Below are 25,032 nucleotides of genomic sequence, written 5' to 3' on the forward strand. Positions count from 1 at the left end.
ACACAGAGAGAGAGAGAGAGAGAGAGAGAGAGAGAGAGAGAGAGAGAGAGAGAGAGAGAGAGATCAAAAAGCAAACCACAAAAGGAGCAAAGAGATTAAAACCAGCCTTTAAAATAGCTAAATTTATGGGACTGTATCTCACCAACACGCCTGAAGCTGCCCATCAACATGCTGTGTTGTGGCTTCTCTGTTCCCTCTTTAAAGACAACGCATGTAGCTGCTCTCATTCCACACACCTTAACTGAAAATACATTAAAGCACTAACATGTAACATTTCAAAATAGTAAGTTACTATGAAAGGAACTCTTTTGCCTTTTAGCCAGCTCCCTGTCCCTCCCTCCAGGGCAGAAGGGGAATAAGCTGAATTCAGCATACTTTTTTTTTCTGTTAAGTTATTGCAAGGTCCTTTTGTTTGCTCTGTGTTTTCCTGCTTGTTTGAACATTGAATTGAGATTGCAAAGACAAGGAATCAAGGGAGAGAATGGGGAGGCGACGGCAGCCCCATCTCAGCAGTGAAGCAAGAGCAGACTATGTGTTCCTCGTCTCTATAACCTCAGAGTTCTGAGACATTTCTTAAAATATAAAAGTCACTTAGTTTCAAAATTGTTCCAACATTTGTGAAATCATGTTATTTGTAAGAAATAACTGGGTCCTATAAAGCAGTTACTTTATGATTAAAGTGAATACTAACAGTTGTAAGTTGTTTTTTAAATCCTGTACAAGTCATTTGTATCTAGTTAAAAGTTTCTTAAATTTAGTACTTTATATTATCAATACTGTCCTTCAAAACTGTTACTGTGTGCTTACTATTTTATAATGACATGGGGTTGCTTTTATCAGTATAATGAAATTACTCAAAGGGCAACAAAATACTAGCCTTTACTTTGTATCTATAAGGCTTTAAAAACTGAAATGCCAGGACTTACTCTTGGGTTTTCTAGGAGAGGCCTTAAGGCAAGGGTAGAGGCAGGATAGCAGCTGGCAATGCCAAGAAAATGGTTTGCTCCACCACAGTGCTGGCTGTAGAGAACACCTGACAGGAACGTTATGTATATGACACGTTAGCAGAAAGGAAAGGGGGATATCTTTACATCAATACGACGGCATTTGTAGATCCCATGAGTCTTTTGCCTATTTTACATTCTCATAAGTGACACAAGTAAGTCTATAAGAGTTCAAAAATTCCAAAAGCAGTAGAGGTATAGTGGGTCATGCTTGTAATCCCAGCACTTAGGAGGCTGAGGTAGAAGTATTATCATGAGTTTAAAGCCAACCTGAGTTGCATAGTTGAGATCCAGGCCAATTTGGATTACAGGGTGGCATTCAGTCTCAAAAGACCCAAACAAACAAAATTTAAACTCAAGGTATTTCTTTTTCTATATAAATAATTCTTAACCAAAGGTAAAGCATGTATTTTCTACCAAGTACAATTGGCCTAATTAATGAGCTATCATATAAAAGCACTAAACATCTAGAGGAAACTTAACTCTAGTATTCACTGGACCAATGAAATAATGACTACTATTGGTGATCTATGCAACTGATTTTCAAATACTTGTTCCAAAACAGTGTGTCACAATCTACTATTTATTATTCAGGCTGAGCTGACCTCAGAAATACTTTCTAGAATTGTTATAATGCATGAGGGTGAAATGTGGTTGATCTGGGTGTAGAAAAACTCTATTAGGATATCGTTACATCTCTGGCATCCAGCATTCAAGTCTGGACCAAACGTCTGCTCTGATTGGCTCTTGGCTGGCGCTGCAGAGAAGCTGGCAGCGTTCTAGATCAGCCCGACCTCCTACTTTGTGTATGCATGCACAGCATTACACGAGCCTTCCTCTGGTTCCAAGTACAGACGAAGAAATCAAAACAAATGGTTGCTCCAGCGGCTTCTGAAGCGTTTTTTGATTGCCCATCACCCTGCCAGGTGGGATCGCCACCCTTTCTGTCATTTGCTTACAGTGCCTTCTGAGAGTTCAGTTGATTTTCCAAAAATGGGTTGAATTGCTATGCTAAGAAACAGTGTTGCTTAACCACAGAGAGAAAAATCTGCAGGAAAATTCCGTAGTTTATAGCATATTGAGACCAGAGCACTCCAAAGAGGGTGAAGGGCTTTGAGCAGCACCTTGCTCTGGTTGAATTGTATGGAAATATTGCTAAATGAAAACAATATGGAGTTTTGTTCTCTAAGAAGGCCACTGTCTCATCACTATTTACATTGATTTCTTTGAGCAACACAGCTTATCATGTAACACACGGGAAACCAATTAATCAAGAGTTACGGTTAGAGATAGGTGCTTTTATTTTCCTTTTGGATAAAAACCAAAATTCTTTATCATTCCTGATTACACTGTATAAGGTTAAAAATATCACCCACACCCAAAAAGATATGAAGCAAAAGCCTGATGTCCCAGCCTGTCCCTGACACCTGCCTAATTTCTTTGTTTAGCAAAGGTCTCTTCAGGTTGCTGGATAACCGCATGAGTCTGCAGTTGGTAAACGTTCATTTTCTTGACACCTGTTGTCGCTTTTAGATCCCTCAAGAACAGAAAAGAGAGAGAGCAAGTGTCCAACCCCCGGGTGTGATGGAACCGGCCACGTAACTGGGCTTTACCCGCATCACCGCAGTCTGTCTGGATGCCCGCACAAAGATAGGGTCCCTCCAGAAAGTAAGTCGTGTCTCGCCGCTCCCCGGGGCGTGCAAGCACTCTGGCTCTGTCAATCATCCCTTCCCCAACTTCATCTTCATGACACCTCAGTGCAGCTGTCACTGACCAGACTCTTCCTCAGCCTGGAGGACACCTCAGGAAGCTTCCCCTATCTCCTGGATATTCTGGGTACCAGCTCTGAAGAGTGGCTCACCCTGACTCCTTGGAATAGGCTCCCAGGCCCACCTGGGCTCTGGTGCTAGCATCAGTTTTATTTACTCTGTTATCCTGGCCGGTCATTTCTCTACTTGGTCTCACACATTACAGAACAGAACTAGCCAGCCTCTAAAGCAACCTATCCACACTGGTCTTCTAGATATCCCAAGAAAAGGAGGCCTTGGGATTCCTGTCCAAATTTCTGAACTACTGCAAACTGTCCAAGCAGCATTTAGAACAGTTTTGTTACATTACTGCAGTCTGTTTCACATTACAGGTACATTTGCACACTAAAGATGTTAAATGAACAGGTTTGGATCTGGTGGGGTTTTCTTTTACACCTTTCTACATCTTTCTAGTAGATAGGTTCCGAGGCTATAAAATCAATCTGTGAAAAGTATTTCCTTTAGATTTAAAATGACATGTATCCTTTTTGTTTACCTTTTTCTTGGCAAGAAATATGCCAACTGTGTAAAATCAATGAGAATCAATTGTCTGAGGCACACATTGAAGTTCAGGGATGAGGGAGGTGATGGATGCCTAGGATGAACCTACAGCATGCAGTGTCCTCCTTTAGCTTCCTGTGGGGGAGGTGGTTCATGGTGTGGCTAGATGACTAGCTGAATCAAAGGCATTTTGAGAAACATTCTGTTGCCATGGGCACCCTTGAAATCCTTGAGGAGCAAACCTGTCAGAGGTCAGGCAGCTCTTGGAAGTAGTGCAACATTAGAAATAGGGAAAGCTACATATTCTCTGGTAAAATATGTTCAGCTGCTATCGTGGCTCCGGGTTCTCAATGCCTACTAAAATGCATATGTTTCCTGTAACTGTCTTGAGAACGATTATGAAAAGTTGTGAAAATAAACAAATCCAGGTGTGTCTACAATCCCGTGTGTTACATGACAGGGAGACGCATGGTTGACAACAGCGGCTTCCACATGTGAGCACTGTGGTGGGTGCTTGGCTGGCAAATGCAAGCACTGACCCATTCAATGCCATAAACTCCTCAGGGAGCACTGCCCTGTTTATCGATGAAGAACATGGCAATCTGACTCCATCTTCTTTCTCTTTCAAGGGAAGCACACTGGCTGGCAATAGGTGGCTCAGTACCTTAAAGTTCATCTGAGCAGGAGTTGAACGGCTCTGAACTCAGCTGTAAATCCATGCCAATCCCAAAGCCATCATCAATCTAAACCCTGGGCCTGGTGTCGCCATTTCAGTTCTGACCTGCTTCTTGGCATCAGGCATGTTGCAGGTTCTCAGTATAAAATAAGGCACCAAGGCTGAGAGCTAATGCTTCAGGAGGAAGGCTTTCTTTGTGGGATTTTTCCCCAGGGCATACATTTTTGCCTTCAAGATCAATCCTTTTCAATGGACAAGAAGTCTTCTTGACTGTATGTTCACAGGAAATGTCTAGATGTGGCTCAAGTATGGGTTTTGCTCTATTGAGCTAGAAACTGAATAGGCCTGCTCTGGTTGGCCACATGTGGACCCATCTTAGCAGGCATTAAGTGTGGCTCAGGTATGACCTGGTCTTACAAACTCCTGTCTGAAGGAAAGCATTTCTAAAGGCAGACATGGTGCAGTCCTATAACCCCAGAACTTGAATAAAAGGAGGAGGGTTAAGTTTGACACTAGCCTGCTCTATATGAGATCCTGTTACATAAAGGGTATACCCGGCCTGGAGGTACAGAGAACTCCTTTCTCATGAGTACTTCTTGATAATACTGCAAAATGTAAAGGCAAGCAGTAAGAGAGCGCTCTGTGGTAGCCTTGCTTGTTTTCTGGGCTGGCTTCCCATCCATTCCTACCTAGATGAGTTCAGTGAAGGGCTCTGACACTGTAACACACTGACTAGATGACAAAGGTCAGAAGGAGACCCCAACTGAGCCAGACAGTTCTGTTACCGTCCAAAAATATAGACTTAAAGCGTGCTAGGTAGTGTGGGAGGATACTAAGAAGTAGGTGTAGTGGGTGGCACCCTGGGTGGCACCTTTTGAGCACTAATAAAAACAGGAGTGAGTTGTCAGGGGAAAGCATGAAGTAGGAACAAAAGAAAGGAGCCCAAACATAGGCTTGTGTGGAAAGGTGAGGTAAAGAAGGAAATGTGGGGGCAGCAAATCAGGTAAAATAGCATTCCTCAAAAGCCCCTGGTATGAAGGTCATGGCTGAGGTTCCAAAGGAGCCTAGGAGGAAGGCTTAGAGGTCCCTGGGCTTCCTGTTTGAAACTATTCTATAGATGCTTCAGAGAAAGGCTGAGAAAAGTGAGGGGTGGCACCACAAGCTGAAGAGGAGAAATGGATTGAGACAGTTGACAGACGCAACCTGCAGACTGAGGAAGCAGACGCCACTACAGATGTGGACTGAACATAGATAGTGTCTGTGTCTCCACTTAGCAGGACACAGACACTTGAACTCTACCACTTAGCTAAGCCTGAAAGGTGTTTTCTCTCTCCCGGGAAGATTTTATAATAGAAATTAGCATAAAGAGAAAGAAAGGCATGTGTTAAGATGAAGAGGAACCTGTGCCATTCTAACAAGGCAATAGACTAGTAAGATTGCAGAGTTCAAGGAGCGGGGAATATCTTCCTCAGCGATAGGGATTCCTCTGAAAGGGAATCTCCTAGGCCCCCTGCAGATCCCCACAGAAAAATGAGCAGAATGCTGACATTTCCACCTTAGTTCATATTTACTGAACTTCAGCCATATCTAAAGAAAAGGCAGGGGCTATGAAAGCTTAAGAATAAAACAGCAATAGACTGTTTTTTATGGAATTCACCAATAGCAAAGACACCAAACATGGACAGGTACAACAGCAACAGCATGTGGAAACTCTACACAGGGCCCAGCAGGACAGTGACTGCTCCACAGGAGAAAAGCCATGGGCGATAGTGACAGGTGTGAGCAGACAGGGCTGAGCAGACCTCACAGGACCACTTGACCGGAGGCAAGCTTTGCAGGCAGTTAGGACTGAGCATTGCAGATATCTAGCTCGGACTGATAGTGCATGTGGCCAGCGGGCTCCTTTGGAGTCAGTTGTCTTGACTTCTCCAGCACTCTTAACCCCACAAGCCTCAGCAGACAGAGGATGGAGCAATAAGGACCAGCCTCCCTGGATGCCAGCAGGCAGCGTCCTCATGCCCTGGGGACCAGCTCTCTCATCTTCTTATATGTTAATTTCATGTGGTAAAAATGCAGAGGTCTTATTATTCCTGTTCAGTCTACTGAAAGCACAAAGGATACTAATTTCTTAAGTAAGCGTGGTTTATTTAAATAACAAGGTTTAAAGTTTGGCTCACTCACATCAGACTTTCACAATCCCATGTGTTTCCAAAGCACAGGCATGCTTTTTAAAACGCCCAGGCTATGTGCTGTTACATGGCTGATCAGCATCCAGTGCTTATCTATGGGATACACTAGGGTGGCCCTTGCTTCTGTCCCACATGGGGCTATTCAGTTATGGCGCTCTCTGACCCCCATGGCTCCCTGCCAATGCACCCTGCTTCGCATGCCTGAGTACAGTCATACAACCTTCTTTCTCTTCCCACATATGTTTCCTGGTCATGCACATCACAGACGTTTGTAGTTTGTCGTAATCTAATCTATCCTGTTGAAACAATTGCATATTGTATTCTCATCATTTCTCTCTTTTAATGCTGGGCTATTTTTTTTGCCTCTCCTTTGTCAAGTTCTTGCCATGCATGAAAATGTTCTCAAGTGTCCCACTCCAGGCTGCACAGGGCGAGGGCATGTGAATAGCAACAGGAACTCGCACAGAAGGTAAGCCACACTCTGCTGGGGTCTATACTAGAGGAAGCCACCCACAGCCCTGCCCCATGGTAGCTCTTTACTGCTATGCATTCCCTCCTTTCCAAAGGAGACTGACGTACCTCACACATTGCTCCTAGAGAGTCAGTCAGAGCACGTAAAGGAATGTCAATGGCTCAGTCGCCCATTTTTTGAAGACTTAATTTCTTCAGTTATGTTGCCTCCTCTAGTATAATAGAGCACTGTTCCCTCATAAAGTCCCCTACTCGGTACGGCATCTAAGGTGGAACCCATGGCTACTTACAATGAGAGTGACCAGAAGGAATCCAGCAAGGTTCTCTCACCTTCCCTCATAGGATAGGCTGTATGCCACTTACCATGCGGGGTGGTAAACTAGAACCCAGTAAGACTAATCCAAATGACTAACTTGGCTGCTCTTGAATTTGATGAATCACCTGGCCATCAGCATGGACATGATTAAAATATGAGCAGATGTTCATACGCATCTGGTAGAGTACACCAGTGAGGATGCTGCTCCAGGTCAATGGCTTTAACTGGACTACTGCTGAAAGTATTCCTCATCAGAATTGTACTCTTAATGGTGTTTGGGCTTTCTTCCCATCCTCTACAGACATTATAAGAGTCATTAAGTTCCTCTGAAAATCCAGGTGATATCAGATCACTTCTTTTGCAGTAGCAAAATGCAACTCTGTTACGATTTGTCTTGCCATGGCTTAGGTTTCCTCTTAAATGGGGAAAGGAAGCTGTAAAATATCCCTTAGTTTTTGTCTCACTGGTTAGTAACAACAAGCAGCTCGGTTACTAGTGTTAAGTTTATAATGAAACAGACCACAGCTCTATACCCTTCGGAGGCTCTCTGGTACTGAGTCTGCAGGAGCTGGCAGCGATGACACAGGAGATCCCTGCTGAGTGCTGTGCAGAGCCTGCAGTGTCAGTTCCTTTTCTGCCATCAGCACATGTGTGCAGATGGATGGACACCCTTACAGATCTACACCACACGAAGGCAAGCATGCAAATACTATGATTTCCTGAGGAAGCAGCTCAAACAAAGAGGCCTCACTGCTCCCTCTGCCACAGCGACCCAGCTGAACTAGTTATGAATCACATTTGACTGAAGTCCTCCTGGAGGTGTTCCTGCTGTACCTCCCTTCTTTCCCCTCTTTTAGTGAGATGAAGTCAGAATCCCTGAAGCCTTGTAGATAGATACCTCTGGAATCAGCTCAGAGTGCCACCTTCTGGTATAGCCAACTAACTGCCACTCTTGAGTCTGTCAAAAACTCCTTCCCTAGCTGCCACTGCCTGGTCTGCAGAAATGGCCAACACTCCAAATTTCTGCCTGAAATTTTAACCAGCTTGTGTTGTATTTGCTTCCTGGAATTTGGCATGCTCGTTGGACAGGCCTGGTGCTGTCATAAGAGCTATGTGCCAGAGACCAGGAAATACACAGTACCAGGCAGGCTGGGAAATTCTCCTAGCTCCATCTACCTCAGGGTCATCTTAGCTGGCTGAAGGACAGAACATGGTGGGTGTCATTCATATGTGACAAGCCATTTGAGACCATTCAATTAAATCTATCTTCTGTGTTATAGCCTCTCTGGATGCCCTATTGCTGCTGCAGAAAAACTGGCAAAGGCCCAAGAGAAACACCAGAGCTGTGATGTGTCCAAATCCAACCAGGCCTCAGACCGAGTCCTCAGGTACTCAACAGAAGTGTGTCCTCAATGAATTTCCCTCAGAATCTATCCTGACACAAAGCAGAGAGTGTGTTGGGGACATTCCATGGAATAGATATGCTCTGGGCAGAGCGAAGACATGCCAGATTAGAAATTGAGGCCTATGAAAGATTATGCAGAAGCCTGGCGGTCAATGTAACTTCTAGGTCTCCAGTGGCTCAGTGTGACTTCAGCAGTGAGAGAATTGGATATAGTTATGTGATCTGTAACCCTGACAATTCATAGTTCTATGAATGCTAAATAAAATAGAAGTTTTAGAAATTAGTAATGTTGGTAGCCCAATATAATTTTATCCCAGTTTGGAGCAAAGTAAAGCACCTGCTTCTAGGTGGCTCTGGTCTTTTTGAAAATGCAAGAATGACGAATGCCACATTCCCTGAGCTTGGAAATTTTCTGTATGAAAAGCCATCAAAGCTGTCATCATCCCTCATCCTCACACTGAGACGTGGGTGGAAGTAGGTGGCATCACTGCCATTTGACAGGCAAGACAGAGCACAAGGGCTCATGACTACTTAACTTAGTACTGCAGGTTAAAGTGGAAAAGTCCCGAGGAGCAAGACTGAACCCCATTATCCAAAATTGGGAAGATGATTACTGGTAGAGGAAGACATCTATGTTCCTCACAGACTTTACACACATCTCATGAAACCTATGACAGTCTGTGTACTTCTGCTTGCTTACTCGGTCTCATGACAATGTCTCCCCATACAAATGCTATCATCCTCATGTTCTCATTTGAATATTCCCAGTTAAGTGAATGTCATACCACAGCCATAACTCTGTGCTAGCTCAGAGGCATACAGGCTGTCTCTAAAGACTAGTGATGAATAGTTTCCTATAGATACAGCATTTGGCTTCTACTAAAGGTATTTCTTTGGGATAAGTTACTTAGAGGAAATCACTAGGCAAGAAATAGGAATGTCTTCTTCGTCCTCATTTAGTATTTCATGGGTTTTTTTTGCAATTAATTAAAGTTCCTTCCTCCTTTGATAAAAAGTTAAAATGTTTATAGAAAAATTAAAACATTTAAACAAAAATAAGAAACTAAAAATAGCTATAATCCCTCTATTCTCCCTCTCTGACTTTTGATATTCTCTGCATTATGATGGGAACTTAGATGAACCTCTTGTCTGCCTCTCAGTTTCCTATTTACTGTCACAATCACTTTGCAGATATGACTGAATACCAAACAAGTTGTCCAACTTCTTCCCCACCTCTCAGTCCACCAAGGCTTTTTAAGGAGGCAGAGTCCATAGCTAAAGGAAATGTGGGAAATTGTTAAAGAAAATAGCTCGGCAATGTAACATTCTTATTCTAATACTACACCACAAAAGCTGCTTTTAAAACATAAGCAACTAAAAGAAATGGGAAATCCCGTGTGAAATCAAGGGCAAATTAATATCACTGTTTTAAGTACTAAAAATTATATCAAAATTTCAACAGTTTTACGTCTGAAAGAATTCTGAGTTATTATTTCTTTTAGCAGTTTTTATATATTCTAAACATGTTTCCAATGAACTGGAGAGACTGTGGAAGCCAGACATGCAGGTTGAGCCTCAGGGACACCTCCCTGGTCTCAAGGAGAGCGAGCGCCCTTTGCTCTCTGGCCTCCCACAAACCCTCACGAAGGTGGCCGCGCCAGCCCGTCCTGCAGCTGCCATTTTACACACCGGAAGTCCAGGAAGTGATTCCCACTGAAGTGCGCATGGAGTACTTTGAGCTGAGGACAGGCCATATTTCGGGCTGATGGGCCTTGTCTCCAGCTGGCTGAGTACAGGCCGTGTTTCCGGCAGGAACAGGCAGTGTTTCCGGTAGAAGTACAGTACATCCGGCTAAGAAACAGGCTGTATTTCCAGCTAAGGGGAGGCAGTGTTTCCGGCTGAGGACAGATAGTATATCCGGCCGAGGAACAAGCGGTATATCCAGTAGAGGTACGGGCTGTTTCCTAGTTGGGTGTGGTGGCGGCTGCAGCGCTGTTTCAGGATGACGAACCGGCAGTATTTTCCAGTGAGGTATGGGCAGGATTTTCAAGTTTGAGTCCACTGAACAAGAAAAAGTTTCTTGTCATCAGTGACTGACCTTTGTAAATAGTCTGTGAGCCAGCGCTAATCACGTGGTTCACTATATGTTGTTGGGTTTTTTGTTTGTTTATTTTTTTTCCCTGCCATAACACTCATTTTTCTTGAGGCCTTTTTTTTGAAAAACAAAAATATATTTGACATAAATAGGAAACAGAATGATCAATAATCCCTTCTGAAATGAAGAAAGCTTTTACATAGATACACTGTTCAAAAGTGGTGACGATATGGAGATGCCTGCCTGCAAGTACTTTTAACAATATTTTACCTTAGAAAAAGTTTTAAGACTTGAGATTGAGATGCGCAAACACATATCCATCTCTATTATACAGAACAGAAATTGGTTAAAGGTTATAAGGGGATCAATGTTCAACTTCTTTTATTGTAAGTGATTTTCACTTATGAAATTGACACAGGGCAGAACATCAGTAAAAGAATACGAATAAAAAAACTACTACATTTAAATATTTTATCCCAAAGTCTAAGATAAAGGACTCCTAGATAAAGACATGAATATTTGATCATAGGTTTTCCTACAATTCTATTTTAGTGCCCAAGTAGATAAATCCTGACCCAGTTTTGTCTCATTCTATGTCCCTATGTGTGTCTATTTCTTCTTATTTTTAAGAGTCATTTGTTTGATTCCTCTACTCTTTGTAACCCTCACAAATGCAATGCCTGTATATTGGATTCTTCCCCAACCAAGTATTTTACCACCATTCTTCCTGAAAATGAAAGAAAATGATAAAATACATTTAAAGTACTCTATTACTTGTTTTTATTTCCAGTATTGACTTTTAATCAGATACTTTATTTGGGATATATATAAATCAGCCTGTCTTTTTTCCTTTTGTCTTTGTTTTTTGTTTTTTGTTTTTGTTTTTGGTGCTAGAACTAAGACTAAAGTCTAATCAATGAAAGGTCCTGAATCCTTGATAGATGAAAGAAATCATATTGTACTATGATGAACATTAATCATGTTTCATGGACTGCCATGGGAAAGCAAGCTGATGTTTGTTGTCTGCTTATTTTCAGGCCAATGTGCTTTGTCAAACAGCTTGAGATTCCTCAGTATGGCTACAGAAACAATGTCCCCACAACCACACCACGCTCCAACCTGGCCAAGGAGCTCGAGAAATATTCCAAGACTTCGTTTGAGTACAACAGTTACGACAACCATACTTATGGCAAAAGAGCCATAGCTCCCAAGGTGCAAACCAGGGACATATCCCCCAAAGGATATGACGATGGTAGGAGGTGCACACTCTTATACATGAGAGACACATTGCCATTGATGATGTTGTTGTTATGTGTATCCATGTCCTGCAGATCAGCCACTATTCATACTCACCCAGTGGGTGTCAAAGGCACGGCGCACATGGCAGAGCCCTGTGCTCCATGCCTCAGGCCCAGGAGGGGAAGGTGGAGACACCCGTGGCCAGGAGGGGCACTGTTTCTGCAATGACTCCAAGTCATTGGCCTCTGGCAGCTTATAGGATATAGCAAACAAGACCCTGGGCTCTCTGTCTTTTGGGGTGTGACTGAGCTGGTACCATTGTCTAATGAGCCTTTTAAAAGACAGATACCCAAGACAAGTTTCACTGGAAGGAACAGGTTGAACTATTTTGAGAAGTTCCACATTGGTAATGTTCTTCAAGGGTACATATTAGAAGCTTTTGAGGGCCTTGTTCAAGGTCTATGTACAGGCTGTACCCTAGACCAGTTAAGGTGGATCCCTAGAGATCCTCTGTGTACTAGTATGTCTTAAAAGCTACCCAGGACTCTTGATGCAGCCAGCCAGCCAGCCCTTTGAGCAAACCTGGCCTGAGTTCCTTTTCTATCTAGATATCAGGAAGTCTCTATCTGGATATCAGGAAGGTCAACTTCAGTATTGGGCATTTGACCCTGAGCCTTGGTGTCCCTGTCTTCTTAGAACTGATGGTGTAAATAACTTCAAGTCATCTGATGATGTCAGAGTCTCCTTTGATACTTTCCTATAGATGGAAAAAGAGGGGATTTTAAAGAATTAGAGCCCCTCTCTGAAAAAGATACTTAAAGTCACACACACATGGAAAGTATTTAAAAGAAAGGTCTGGGGATTCAAAAACATTACAACATAAGATGCTGTATACCTTTCTAAGCTGTGTTTTTCTTATACAGATAATAAGTAATTTGTTTGTGAATGAAATTTAATATTTAGCTGACATTTCACATATTGATTGTCTATGTGTCTCATCAACTCTTTTAATATTCAGACAAATAGATACACATAGAACAAAAGTAAGGCTACAGGTATCATGGAACTAAGTATTTTGGGTTTCTGTTTGGTAATAATTGCCTGCTAGTTTCAGGTGTCAAAATTTGCTCACTCAGATGCAAATGAAGGTTCAAAATGAAATTATCAATTATCTTTACACAGATGTAAACCCAGTTGATAGACTTTCCAATCCATTGACAGCGCATGGTGATTGAGTTAATCTCTTCATTAGATGTTCTTTTTCTCATTCCTATTCCAAGTCTGTAGTCCAGGACACTGTTTTGTCAAGCAACTTGATGAGGCTTTCTTTTTTTACCTTACTGACTATCCTGGGCACATGCAGAGAGTCATGGCCATGTCTTAGAGCCACATACTGTTTCCTGGACTTTGAGTGGATCTGTTTGGGATACCTCAGCTTTTCACCCTATGGGCTACAGGGTCCTGGACCAAAGAATCTTCTAGTGAACTCACTTCCTTGAGAGTAAAGGGGGACTGAGAGTTTCTGCTCATGATTACTGTGATGATCAGTAGTGATAAGGTGGTTTGTGGGTGCTCTTTTTCCACCATAAAGGCAGGAGTGGGTATATTTATTGGTCCTGATTCTCTCAAGCCCAGACAGATAACTGTCTTGAAAACTTGGCTTGTGAACTTGGGATAAGTCATGCTTTCCATTAGTCCACCAGAAAAGACAAGTCTGTTGAGCATACTCAATGAAACAACATCAGATTCCCGAGTATTAGATTCTTAGGAAATCAAGAAAAAGGGAATAGCAGCCTTCCACTACAGCTTTCTGAGGAAGCAAAGCAAAGCCCTAGTTCTCTCCTGTTGTCTCTGCTGGCAGACAATTATTTCTAAAAAGGGCTCACCCTGGAAAACAGTGCTGAATCATAAGGTTGTATAGGAGACCCCCACCTAAGGAAGTCACCCCTGTGCCTGAGTACCAAAAGGTAGATTCCATTGTAATTGACTATGGCAACACCCCCCTGTTTGCCCCAGACTTCTTTCAGGCACAAAATGAATATACCTACTGCTCTTAGAGAAATAAGAGAGTCTGGCCTGATATAGAATGTATAGTTCTTAAGGACTGGGAACACTGACTGGAAGTACAAAGTGATGTAGCTAAGCCATAGGGCCTGGATATCCACTCGTCAACTACCAGGTCTCCCCTAAAGCCTTCCACCAACCATCTGCTTCTCCCAGATACCTCACCAGTGGTTGCTGTCTATCAGTCTTTAGGCTACTTGGTATGTCCTTCTTGACAGAAGAGTTCCGAAGTGAGATGAAACATCCAAGTGTGTGACATGCACTCATGCATAGGGAAGCATGGTTCATTCTGTCTGAAGAACTGGATGAGTCTCACCAAATGGCAAATTGTACACTTGGCTCCAGGGTTGGAGTAGGCCTGATGTTCAGGGATGCCCATGGATTTCAGAATATGAAGGTGATCTAAGGAGTCCAGAAAGAAAAGCAAGGTTCAGCCATAGGGGCTGAGAGAACAGTCTCCACATGCTGTCTGTCACAGTGAATTTGGAAACCTCACATAGGAAGGGGATGAGATGGGAAGGGAGGGAAAGGACAGCTCAGTCCATGAGTGTGAAGTTATCATCTCCATCCCCAATGTCACGGGCACTAAGAATGGCTCTTATGCCTTTAAATGTTAACAAGAAAATCAAAAGAAGGGTTTCTCACAACATGGAAATTATATGAGATTTAAAATTCCTTTGCTATGGTTATGAGCCTGTGGTCACTTTCTATCTCACTTGTATTATGGTCTTGGCTGATGTCTAGGTCAATAACACAGCCCAGGACTTAAAATGATACCTGCTTGGACCTACTAGCTTAAATGTTTGACAACTTGCTAGCTTTGGGTGCTGCATTTCTGGGCACGCTCACCACTTAAGTTTGCTGCTGCCTTCCATCCCATTACAGCAGCTACTGTGTCCTTTGCAAACACACTACCTACCTTCAGTGCATCTCTGTGTCTCATCACTGGGACATCATCTATGTACACATGACTACACCAGTATGTGTCTCTCAGTGGACAAAGTGCCACTTTGTCCTCAGATCCTCAGAGTCTCCAGACCTTCTCATGGAGGGTGGGTCAGGAAGGCAATGGGCATGCAGAAGGGATTCTGACAGAGGTAGTAATCAGGCATTCTGAAGGCCTAGTCCCCCAACATATGCAGAAACTGTGTTTTCCATGGAATATTCTGAATCCTTATCTCATCTCTGCCTGCTTATAATATACAACCAAAAAGTTAATGGCTAAGGGAATTAGCCCTTCTTCTAAAAGCACCCATCTTAGTGAACAGTGTCCCCTATATTCCTACCTGTCTAGTTCTCATGGAAACTGCTGATTCTATGGTCATGTGTCTATTCCATGAAGGAAACTGAAAAATGAAAAAGAAACAAACCTCAAAGGAACATGAGATTTTCCACAGGTAGCGTAGGCTTCTAAGGAGGTTCTAGCTGCAGGTTTCTTGTTGGTTTTGCCACTAGGCTTTCAGTCTTCGAAGGCAGCCATGTTTATTCAGCCTTGAGGATCTATGATGATATTCTGTCTTCAGCCAGGGACAGAATACAGTCTGAAGGTGGCAATCAATGTGGCTGCCTGGCTATCAAGCACTGGTGGCCTCTGGGAAAGAAGCCTTCACATTTTCTTCCCTTCATTTGCTGATACCTAGGATACATAGTTTCCTCTGAAATAGAACTTGTTGCTAAGGAAAAAGAAAGTGTAATATGCCGTTTCTCTGATCAGACATGAGGGAAGACGGTAACAGGGCATCCCAGGCAAACGCTCTCACTGGGCAGTACATTTGGCCTCAGTATCATGAATGAACACCATGCTGTGGTGGCCTTAGTGACTCAGACTGACAGTTCTGTGACTATGGTGGTGTTGGCAGGGTGAAAGGCATCGTTTACTTGAATTGAAGTACATTTAGTGTTAATTTTATTTCACATAAAACAAAAATCACTATGTAGACTCAGTAAAAGGAGGAATATAGATGTGAATATGACCCTAGCAGTATGAATGATAGAAATTGACAGGTGCATGTAGACGTTGCTGACAATTCAGTCACCCGATAACCTTCTACACTCCCCACTTGTCAGAGTGCAGGCATCATTTCCATGACTTAAACTTCTGGAAAAGTACATGCTGCACCATATTCACACTTACAACAGAATGATGATGGAACGTGATCAAAGGAAGATGAGAGACATGCAGTCTTTTTAAAGATTTGGTTTGATAAGTTGTTGCCAACAGTTGTAGTGGTTTTGAGCAGATAAAATGCTGGGGCAGAACAGGACACATTCTTCCTGGACTGACACCCAGGTGCTTCTCTGTGTCTGCTGCCTGCCCTCAACAGCCCCAGTGTCTGCATCTGCATCTGTGAGGTGGGTATATAGCAGCATCCACAGGGAGTTAGGAAGCTAGAGATCTGGTATACTTGGCCTGAGAAGCAGTTATCAAGAGACAGGATGCTGCAGGACATAGCTAAAATCCCAGAGACACCTGCCAGCTCTCCCCTAAATCTGTGCCAACATACCTGAGTAGGGGCACTACACAGCACTGAGTGGAAGCATCATCCTCCTGCCCTGATACAGCCCTACATAGTGAGACTCTGTCTCAAAAAAAATAAAAAATAAAAACAAAAAATTAAAAATTAAAAAAAAAAAAACAAACAAAAAAATGATCTTTTTTTCTTGGACCACTAGCTTGCCATCCCCATTTAAAAAGGAAAGAAGATAAACCCTTGTTGAAACAAGGAGATAAATGCTGATAACACCAGCATTTTGACTTAGTAGGCAGATGCAGGAGGCTCTTCAATTCTAGACCAGCCTACACTCTATGGTGAGCTTTATCTTAGAGACAACTTCATATGTGGTATTGAGTTTTTCTACTGATCTCATGCTCTTAGTTTTTTATCAAAAAAAAAATGTAATGATGCAGAATCATTAACTAGAGACTACATCCACAACATTTCAAAGCATTGTAGATGTGTCACCCTCTGGGCCCATGTGCAGGCTTCTGCCTGGTGCTCTGTACGGTCCTCAGTCACTCAGGGGCTCACACAAGCAGTTTTATAATCATGCTAATGGAATGTACAAAACAGAGGAGAGAGCAAGCAGATGGTCACTGACCCCTCATCCGACGCAGTATAGGAGTTGCTTCTATGCTGCTCAGGTTGATCAAGTAACTGACAGTGCAGAATTAACAGTGTGTTCAAGTGGCTGCTTGTCCTACACGAGCTGCGTTGAAACTGCCTGTGGTTCCCTAGAAGATACCTGGATGAGACAGTTTGTTTGTGTGATTTGTTTCCTAGCGTAGTGGCTGAAATTAGAATGGAGTAGTCACTCTTGCCCCAGGATCTGGTCATGATGGCCTTATCTGAAGTAACCTGAGTTTTATTAAAATGTTTTCCCAATACCGTACCTCCTCCAAGTCTTAAGCAGGAAACATTTAATCCAAACTCACATTACCAGTGAAGATCATTTCACTCTTTTGTGTTTGGAGATAATTTTATAGTATGGATTGCAAAGCCTGTGTTAGGCGTGTGAGAAGGTTTATGGTTCATTTTGTGTATTTCTTCCTCTTCGGAAGACAACTGTCAAAATTATGCTCTATGTACAGAGCAGGTAAAGACCCTCAGGTCATAAGCCAGGAGAGCAGTGGCCAGCCATAAGGCCCCTCCTCTCAGTGCCTCTCTGCTCTCTTAACAGTTCCCTTTAGATAACTTCTCCCTCTGAGGGGGCAGGGCATCTTTATGTGGAATATCTGGTCTTGGTGAAAATAAATATTCTGTGAGCTCAACTAGCTGTGCTTCGATGTTAGTGTAAAGGACCCATCCTAATAAATCAACCATGAAGGAGAGGCAGGGAAGCTGCTCTGAAATTAACCCTTACTCCCAAGTACCTGCTGGTTGTATATGAGGGTGCTGGCATGAATGAATGCTAATCAAGGTATCTGCAAGGAAAGAGGCCCTGCAGGCAAATGAAGAGCTGACCCAGGTGCCCTCTGGTGTGCCACACTCAGCAGGGACAGGTCTCTGTCCTTGGGTACAAGCCAAGCTCATTCTTCCCTCTAAATCCAGAAGCCTGTATAAGAATTTCAGAATGGAGGTGTTTGACTCCCAATAGCTGGGATGCATACACTGCCAGAAACTTACTTTACAAAGCCTATAGAATTAAAATAGCCTCAGTGGTGGTTCTGGAACATCCTGAGAATCAGGGTCAATGACATAGGGAACACTGACCCCCAGTTGGTATCCACAGCCACATGTGGCTAAAAAGAGTGGTCAACCTCTTGATGTCGCAGTAGCCAAGTCCTTTCCTACCCAAGTGGGTAGATGCTGCAGCAGACATGAGCAGCATGTCAAAACAAGGGTGATCCTCTCCCAAGGATCATCCTAATTATCTGTTCATTCAAACACGCACAGTGTAGAAGGGGGCAGAATCTGGGCTCTTCATGAATAGCCCCCATTTCTGTGTGTGTAAGACGGGTGGGTTAGGACCAATTGTGTATCCAGCATCCTGGGTGCAGGGCCTAACCACACTGTCTTCTGTCTCTGCAGCCAAGCGGTACTGCAAGAATGCCAGCCCCAGCAGCAGCACCACCAGCAGCTATGCACCCAGCAGCAGCAGCAACCTCAGCTGTGGTGGTGGCAGCAGTGCCAGTAGCACGTGTAGCAAGAGCAGCTTTGACTACACACACGACATGGAGGCTGCACACATGGCAGCCACAGCCATTCTCAACCTGTCCACACGTTGCCGTGAAATGCCACAGAACCTGTCCACCAAGCCACAGGACCTGTGTACTGCCCGGGTATGCCCAGGGCCCCAGCCATGGCCCATGGGAGCTGGCTATGACTTTGTTCACTGCAAGCCCTACAGCCCCGTGCCTCAGAACAGTAGGCAGCTGCCTTGGTCCCCTTCAACTCTAACTTGTGTCTGGGACATTAGCAGAGCCATCACCCATGACCTTTATGGTGTCTCTGTTGAATAGTACACAAACCAAAAAGAGGTACAGCTTGACATTTAAACAAGACAGTTTGATGGCAATATTGTTAGATATATTCCTTCACCACATGCCTAGTAGGTCACACAGGTCAGGGAAGCAAAGAAGTGACATCTGATTCCACTCTTGATAGTCTGTGGTCTCAGCCAAAACTGTTAGCTCAGAGGCACCCTTGGTACTACAAGAAACAGTTACATTCAGGGAAGGTGTCTACTGTTTAATTTTTCTCTCTGTTAAAAGAAATTGTATTTATCATGAAAATTACTTTTTATTTTGAGATTGTAATACACCTAGACCCATTTCTCCTTTTAAGCTATTACTTATATGTATGTATGTATATATGTATGTATGTATGAATGAATGAGTGTGGAGAGAAGCAGGTATGCCATGGTTCATGTGTAGAGGTCAGAGGATAACCAGCAAATGGTCTCTCCTTCCACCAAATGGGGACTCTGCCTACTGCAGAGCTGCTGGCACCCAGAGCAGAAGAGAAAGCCATTAGGACGGGCAGGGAAGAGAGTGAGCTAACTCTCCAGGGCTCTAGGCAAGAAGCAGTATGGCAGTTAGTGAAGCCTGTGCCCTGACCACCTGCCCTCTGTGTAGCAGGAGGTTCTGGGTGCTCAAAGTAGTTGTCATAAATCATTGTGATTTATATGATGGGAGGAAGACCAGTAACCTTATGCTTTCATTTGTTTGATAGTTTTACTCCACAGTAGTGGAATAGTGTCAGGGGACATGCACTCTTCCTGGGCATCTGGGCTACTGAAGGCTAGTGCAGAAGCAAGCCATCATTCCGCAAGAATTAAGATAGAAATCTCCACCAAGGTTGTTTTGTTTTTCCTTTTTTAAAATTAATACTAAGATTAGGATAATGGCTGCAATATGATGTCTAAATTAGTATCAAGCTTGGAATCCAGGCTGCTTTGACAGAGTTCTGCCACATATATTTTTTCAGAGTTCTGAAAAATATATGAAGAGTGCAGCTCCAATGAAGGACTCTTGTCCCTTGTGCCCTTTACCTTCCCATCCAAAGGGACAGGTGGCTAGACATCAGAGGCCATAGGGTCACTCAAGTTAGAGGTCACATTTTTCCTTAAGAATATGACATTTCCTGAGAAAATGGAGGTTTATTTTGACATTGCTTGTTCACTGCCATCTAAATGCTTTCACCCCTCTGCCAACAAAGCAGACTGATGAGCTTGGCCTATTTCAAGACATGCACGCTCTGTGTGTGTGTGTGTGTGTGTGTGTGTGTGTGTGTGTGTGTGTGTGTGGTCTTTTTATTTTTTACCCATTGGACTCAGTAGCAGATATGGAGATATCCAGATCAGCTCAGTGCAGGGTCCCCGGAATAGGGCCTTGGGAACTGTTCTGCATACCACCTGTTTTGAAATGGAAATCTCTTGGTCCTGGATTTCATGTCAGAAGGAAAATTCTAGCACGTTCTCCATTCTTTCTTCAACATTCAAGTCCTTTCCTTTTCCCCCATTCTGGAATTATTGTCATCAACAGATTACCAGGGGAAAAGTTAAGCTGCTGTCTGATGGAAGGACAGAGGTAGATATGTGGACAGTGGGTGGATGGGGAAAGGACCAATGAATACATGGATGAAGTGGTGATGGAGAAGGAGGGAGATTTGGTGGGTGGACAGATAGATGGCAAATGAATAGATATATAGAAGGTGATAGATGAATGGATGGGTGAGTTTTCCAAGCAATTTCTCAGGTAGGCCTGTGGCAGTGGGCATGCCTGCAGATCGAGATAGTTCACCTGGGAGTTAATGAGGGGGAAATAGAGGGTGATAAGCTCAGTCTTACATAATGGTCATCCTTAGTTAGGGAAGGATGGGAAGGCAGTCAGGCCCTCTGAGTTAGACATCTTTCTTTCAACAGAACCCAGACATGGAAGTGGATGAGAATGGCACCCTGGACCTGAGCATGAACAAACAGAGGCCTCGAGACAGCTGCTGCCCAGTCCTGACACCCCTGGAACCCATGTCCCCCCAGCAGCAGGCAGTGATGAGCAGCCGATGCTTCCAGCTGAGCGAGGGGGATTGCTGGGACTTGCCTGTAGACTACACCAAAATGAAGCCTCGGAGGGTAGATGAGGATGACCCCAAAGAGATTACCGTAAGTAGTCTTACCTTCTCCTTGCCCCTAGCTGTATTTGCTATGAGCCCAAGAGGGGCCTTGGGGAGAAGAGTCATTTGTACACTCTTCAAGAGAAAACACATTTTCTCCCTAAATTTGACCTTTGGCTGACAAGGACTCAGAGAACATTTTTGGTTGATTCAGGGGAGATATGTAACTGACATTGATTTGAGAGAGACAGACTATGGGCTGTTTCAAACTTTATTTTCTAAGATAAGTACTTATTAAATGTGTGCTACAAATAAGCTGAAACACTTAGACCATACTTCTTGTATAATGTATCTTTGTACAGTTATCTGATTCCTTGACTATGGCAGTATTTTTAAAACGCCTACATATATTTTTAGTTTAGATTTTCAAATTAATTTACTACTATAATAAAATACCACTAGGACTAAAAGATATTTTCCTTCTTGGTGTGCATGTATTTATGGGTGTTAATGTATGGGTTATGCACATGCAAAGATCAGAGAAGGCAGTTAGCTGTCATGCTGTGGCACTCTCTGGATCTCTCTTGGATCTTTAGAGGACAGGGTCTCTCATTGATCAGGGAGCTCGCTATCTAATGAGGCCGACTTGCCAGTGACTCTTGTGATTCTTTCTTCATTCCTAGTATTGAAGCTAGCAGTACCCACACCACACCCAACTTTTTACTTAGATGCTGGAGATTCAGGCTTGGGTCCTTGTGTTTGCAGAGCAGGTTGTCTACCCACAGTCATCTCTTCAGCCTCAAGATCTTCTTTTCTTTACTGGAGACCTTTTTCAGTGCTCAAATCTGAAAGTTCTCAAGTCTTTATCCATTGTAAAAAAGAATAAAAATATTAGTAGAATACGAAGCCCACTTATCTGACCAAGAGTGTCTTAGAATGGGAAAGGAACTGTTGAGAGGTCTGACATTGAGCTGTTTTGAGTTTTGTGCTGTATAGTCCTGGCTGACCTCAAAGTCACAGTGATCACTGGCTTATCCCTCCCGTCCCCAATGCTAGAGATAGAGGTATATGCTGCCTCACTCAGCTAAGGCACAGTCTTCCTTGGTTCCTCTTCAGTTGCTCTCATAAAACAACATGATGAAGCCAGCTCACAATTGGAAGGAATTCATTGGGTGTACAGTTTCCAAGTATTAGAGTCCATGATGGCCGAGAGAAGGCAGGGCAGCATGAGCAGCTAAGAACTCACATCTCAAACCCCAAAGGCCACCTCCACTAAAACACCTTCTACAACAACAAGGCCACACTAATCCTTTCCAAAAGTTCCACAAACTGCTGGCCAGGTATCTAAACATATGACCCTATGTGGCCATTCCGACTAAAACCATTACAGGCTCTTATCCTTCATCTTCCAATGGAATTAAATACTTAAGCTTTATATAAATGGAATCAAATTTGAATGTCAAGCTAAATATAAGGGTTCTTTGTCCCACAGCTAAACCATGGCCATTAAGAAAGAAGTAATAGTGTCTGAATTTATTTTCATTAAAATTAAGCCTCCCTCCAGTAACAAAAGCCTCTTCATAATAGACAATTCAGAAATAAACTTGCCTTTTAGCTTGTAGCATGGACTCAGGAAACATGTATAGTGAACATTGTCCTCTCTAGGAAAATCTAGGTTTCTTGTGTGTGGAATCACCAAAAATAGGTACCTTACTTCTTAAAAATAATTTAAATTACAATATTAGCACAGTTGGTCTTCCATTGCCTTGATGTAGAAAAGTGCATGTATGTGAAATACTAACCATTGACTGGCCACTCTAAAATGTTCTCAAGCAGAGCCCTGTTTAAGAAAGATGTCTCTTACAATAGCCACACATATGCATACTGTACAGGAAAGTCCTGGATTCTAGATGGGGAAAAGAAAACAAACAAAACAGGTATTCTCTGGTTTCAAGAATATCCACTGGTCCTGAGCAAGATCCCTATAGTTTGAGCAGCCCATGGACATATCACCTTGTGTCTTCTGAGTGACCTCATCACAATAAAGATACATTTAGGTTTTAAATATGAGATGCAAAAGAACAGACAGAGCAACCCTGCAGCCAGGGACCTTCAGCTGGTGAGTTTGGTTGCTGTATGTGGTTCTGAAACTGTGTTCTGTCTACAGCCAGAAGATTTGGACCCATTCCAGGAGGCTCTGGAAGAAAGAAGGTATCCAGGGGAGGTGACCATCCCAAGCCCCAAACCCAAGTATCCTCAGTGCAAGGAAAGCAAAAAGGACTTAATAACGTAAGCATGGCATAAGGTGACATCCTGGCTCTTCTTAAGTCTCCCTTTTCTGGCTTCCTTCTAAAGGACAGACCTGTATATGCCTTGCCATTTGAGCATGTCCATTTGCAGTCCAGGAATTTCTCCAGCTGCAGTTGAGCAGACTCAAAGGCTACCTTGCACCTGCTTGCTCTTCATGATGCTCTACTGTGTGGAGGCGCCATTTCATTTAACCCTATGCATTTTGCAGCTTTCTCCAGGGTGCTTAATTCCCCTTGCAGACATTGCAGCTAAACTGGAAACAATGAAACTTTTAAAAAGTTTTTTTTTTAAAAAAAAAAAAAACAACATACTACTCTGGCTATCTTTGCTTTTGTTTGGTGGCAGATGTCCAACTCCAGGGTGTGATTATGCCTCACACAGAAGGTGTGACTTGATTTTTCTCATGGTGGATTCTGTCTTTTCAGTTTATTGTTTTCAGCTTACCTCAACAATGCTGTCAAAGTACAAATGTTGGATTCTGTGTCAACCCTCTGAGTGCTGTATGCTGCCCTTCAATAGCAAGCTACCTTACATGTTACACAGGATTGTTAACCTTAAGCCACCTAAATTCACAAAAATTCTTCTCAAAAATTTAAACCAACAAGAATGTATATTTTGCCTGATTTTTTTCTTAAAATTATTAACAGAAATGCTTTCTTAAACATATCCTTGATGTCATTCAAAGTTAATAATACAAACCTTCAGTATACAGCACTTGGCCCATTGCTCTTCTGCATTGAACTTTTAATTTCAACTTTGTGTTGTGTTGTTCTGGTGCTGCTGCTGCTCAGGGGTCCACTCACTGTGTCTCCTGGCCTGTCTTACAGTCTGTCTGGCTGCCCTCTGGCGGACAAAAGCATTCGAAGTATGCTGGCCACCAGTTCCCAAGAGCTCAAGTAAGCATTCATGTTGCCAATTCTCTTTAAGAGTCTCTTTGCTGTTAGCTCACAGAAAAAAGTGTCCTGTTTGAAAGTGGATTGTCTGGGAAGGGATCTCCAGTGACACCTGTGCCTGGTGGAGTCAGATGCACTCTAGTTCTTTCATATTGCATCCTTTCTATCTGGAAGTTTTTGTCTTCTGATATGCATGTACTCCCAAGGAAAAATGTTTCAGTGTTACTTAAATGTTCAGAAAAAATATTGTCTAACATTTTTAAAAATGGACACCAGAGATAAAAATCTGCCTGGTAACAGCCAGTCCTTAAACTTGTATTCTTCATTCTGAATACTACCTAGGCCAGTGACAGTTCAGCTCAGGAAACTGTGTGGTGTTGGCACAGAAATACACACACACACACACACACACACACACACACACATCTTAACTTTTAAGCATAATTCTGGCACAAGTATGAGCCCAGTGCCAGCACCAGCAGACTGAGACTGTTCTCCTTTATAATCAAGTGTACAACACTCATTTCCAAGCAAGCTATAGAAGGAGCCAGTGAAATTATGAAAAGAACATTGAAGCTTTATCCACTCCAGTCAGTGTGGACTTTGAGGTGTCTGTAAGGACAAAAGGCCAAGCTTGACAGCACAGCGTGATGACAGCAGTTACCCTTCAAATAATAACCCTTGCTTCCCTGACCTTCTCTACCATTCTGTCCTATGCATGGCTAGGAAGATGCTGCCCCACCCCCAACCATTCTTTCCCCCAGTTCCATGATCATAGTCTAGGGGTGACCTGAGCATAGCCTTCTGTTTGACACCCATGTCATTTTTTTCAGGCTCCCTGTCCAGGGCCCTAGTGCCATAGACCACCTGCTCATGTTCAGTGACTTCCTGAACTAGCCCTCTTGTCGCACACAGGACTCTTGCCGTTGTCTTCACAAACTGAGCAGCTCAAGGGCTTCCTCTTGCCTTACAGTCTAGCAGCATTTAAATCAGTGCCTGATGGACAAAT

The 25,032-nt window shown here is 43.2% G+C and overlaps 1 protein-coding gene across 1 annotated transcript in view; it reads left to right on the forward strand.

The window, feature by feature from the left end:
• The window catches only part of Myt1l (myelin transcription factor 1 like), a 132,901-nt gene that overhangs the window by 45,839 nt on the left and 62,030 nt on the right, over nt 1-25,032 (forward strand). The window contains exons 6-13 of the mRNA XM_028768803.1: nt 2,538-2,672; nt 6,557-6,647; nt 8,246-8,353; nt 11,503-11,717; nt 18,298-18,548; nt 20,633-20,869; nt 22,988-23,109; nt 23,958-24,026. Of these exons, the coding sequence (XP_028624636.1) occupies nt 2,538-2,672; nt 6,557-6,647; nt 8,246-8,353; nt 11,503-11,717; nt 18,298-18,548; nt 20,633-20,869; nt 22,988-23,109; nt 23,958-24,026 (1,228 nt within the window). The remainder of the gene's footprint in view (nt 1-2,537; nt 2,673-6,556; nt 6,648-8,245; nt 8,354-11,502; nt 11,718-18,297; nt 18,549-20,632; nt 20,870-22,987; nt 23,110-23,957; nt 24,027-25,032) is intronic.

Source organism: Grammomys surdaster, unplaced genomic scaffold, assembly GCF_004785775.1.
Source record: "Grammomys surdaster isolate TR1022 unplaced genomic scaffold, NIH_TR_1.0 188, whole genome shotgun sequence".
In the NCBI taxonomy this organism is placed as follows: domain Eukaryota; kingdom Metazoa; phylum Chordata; class Mammalia; order Rodentia; family Muridae; genus Grammomys; species Grammomys surdaster.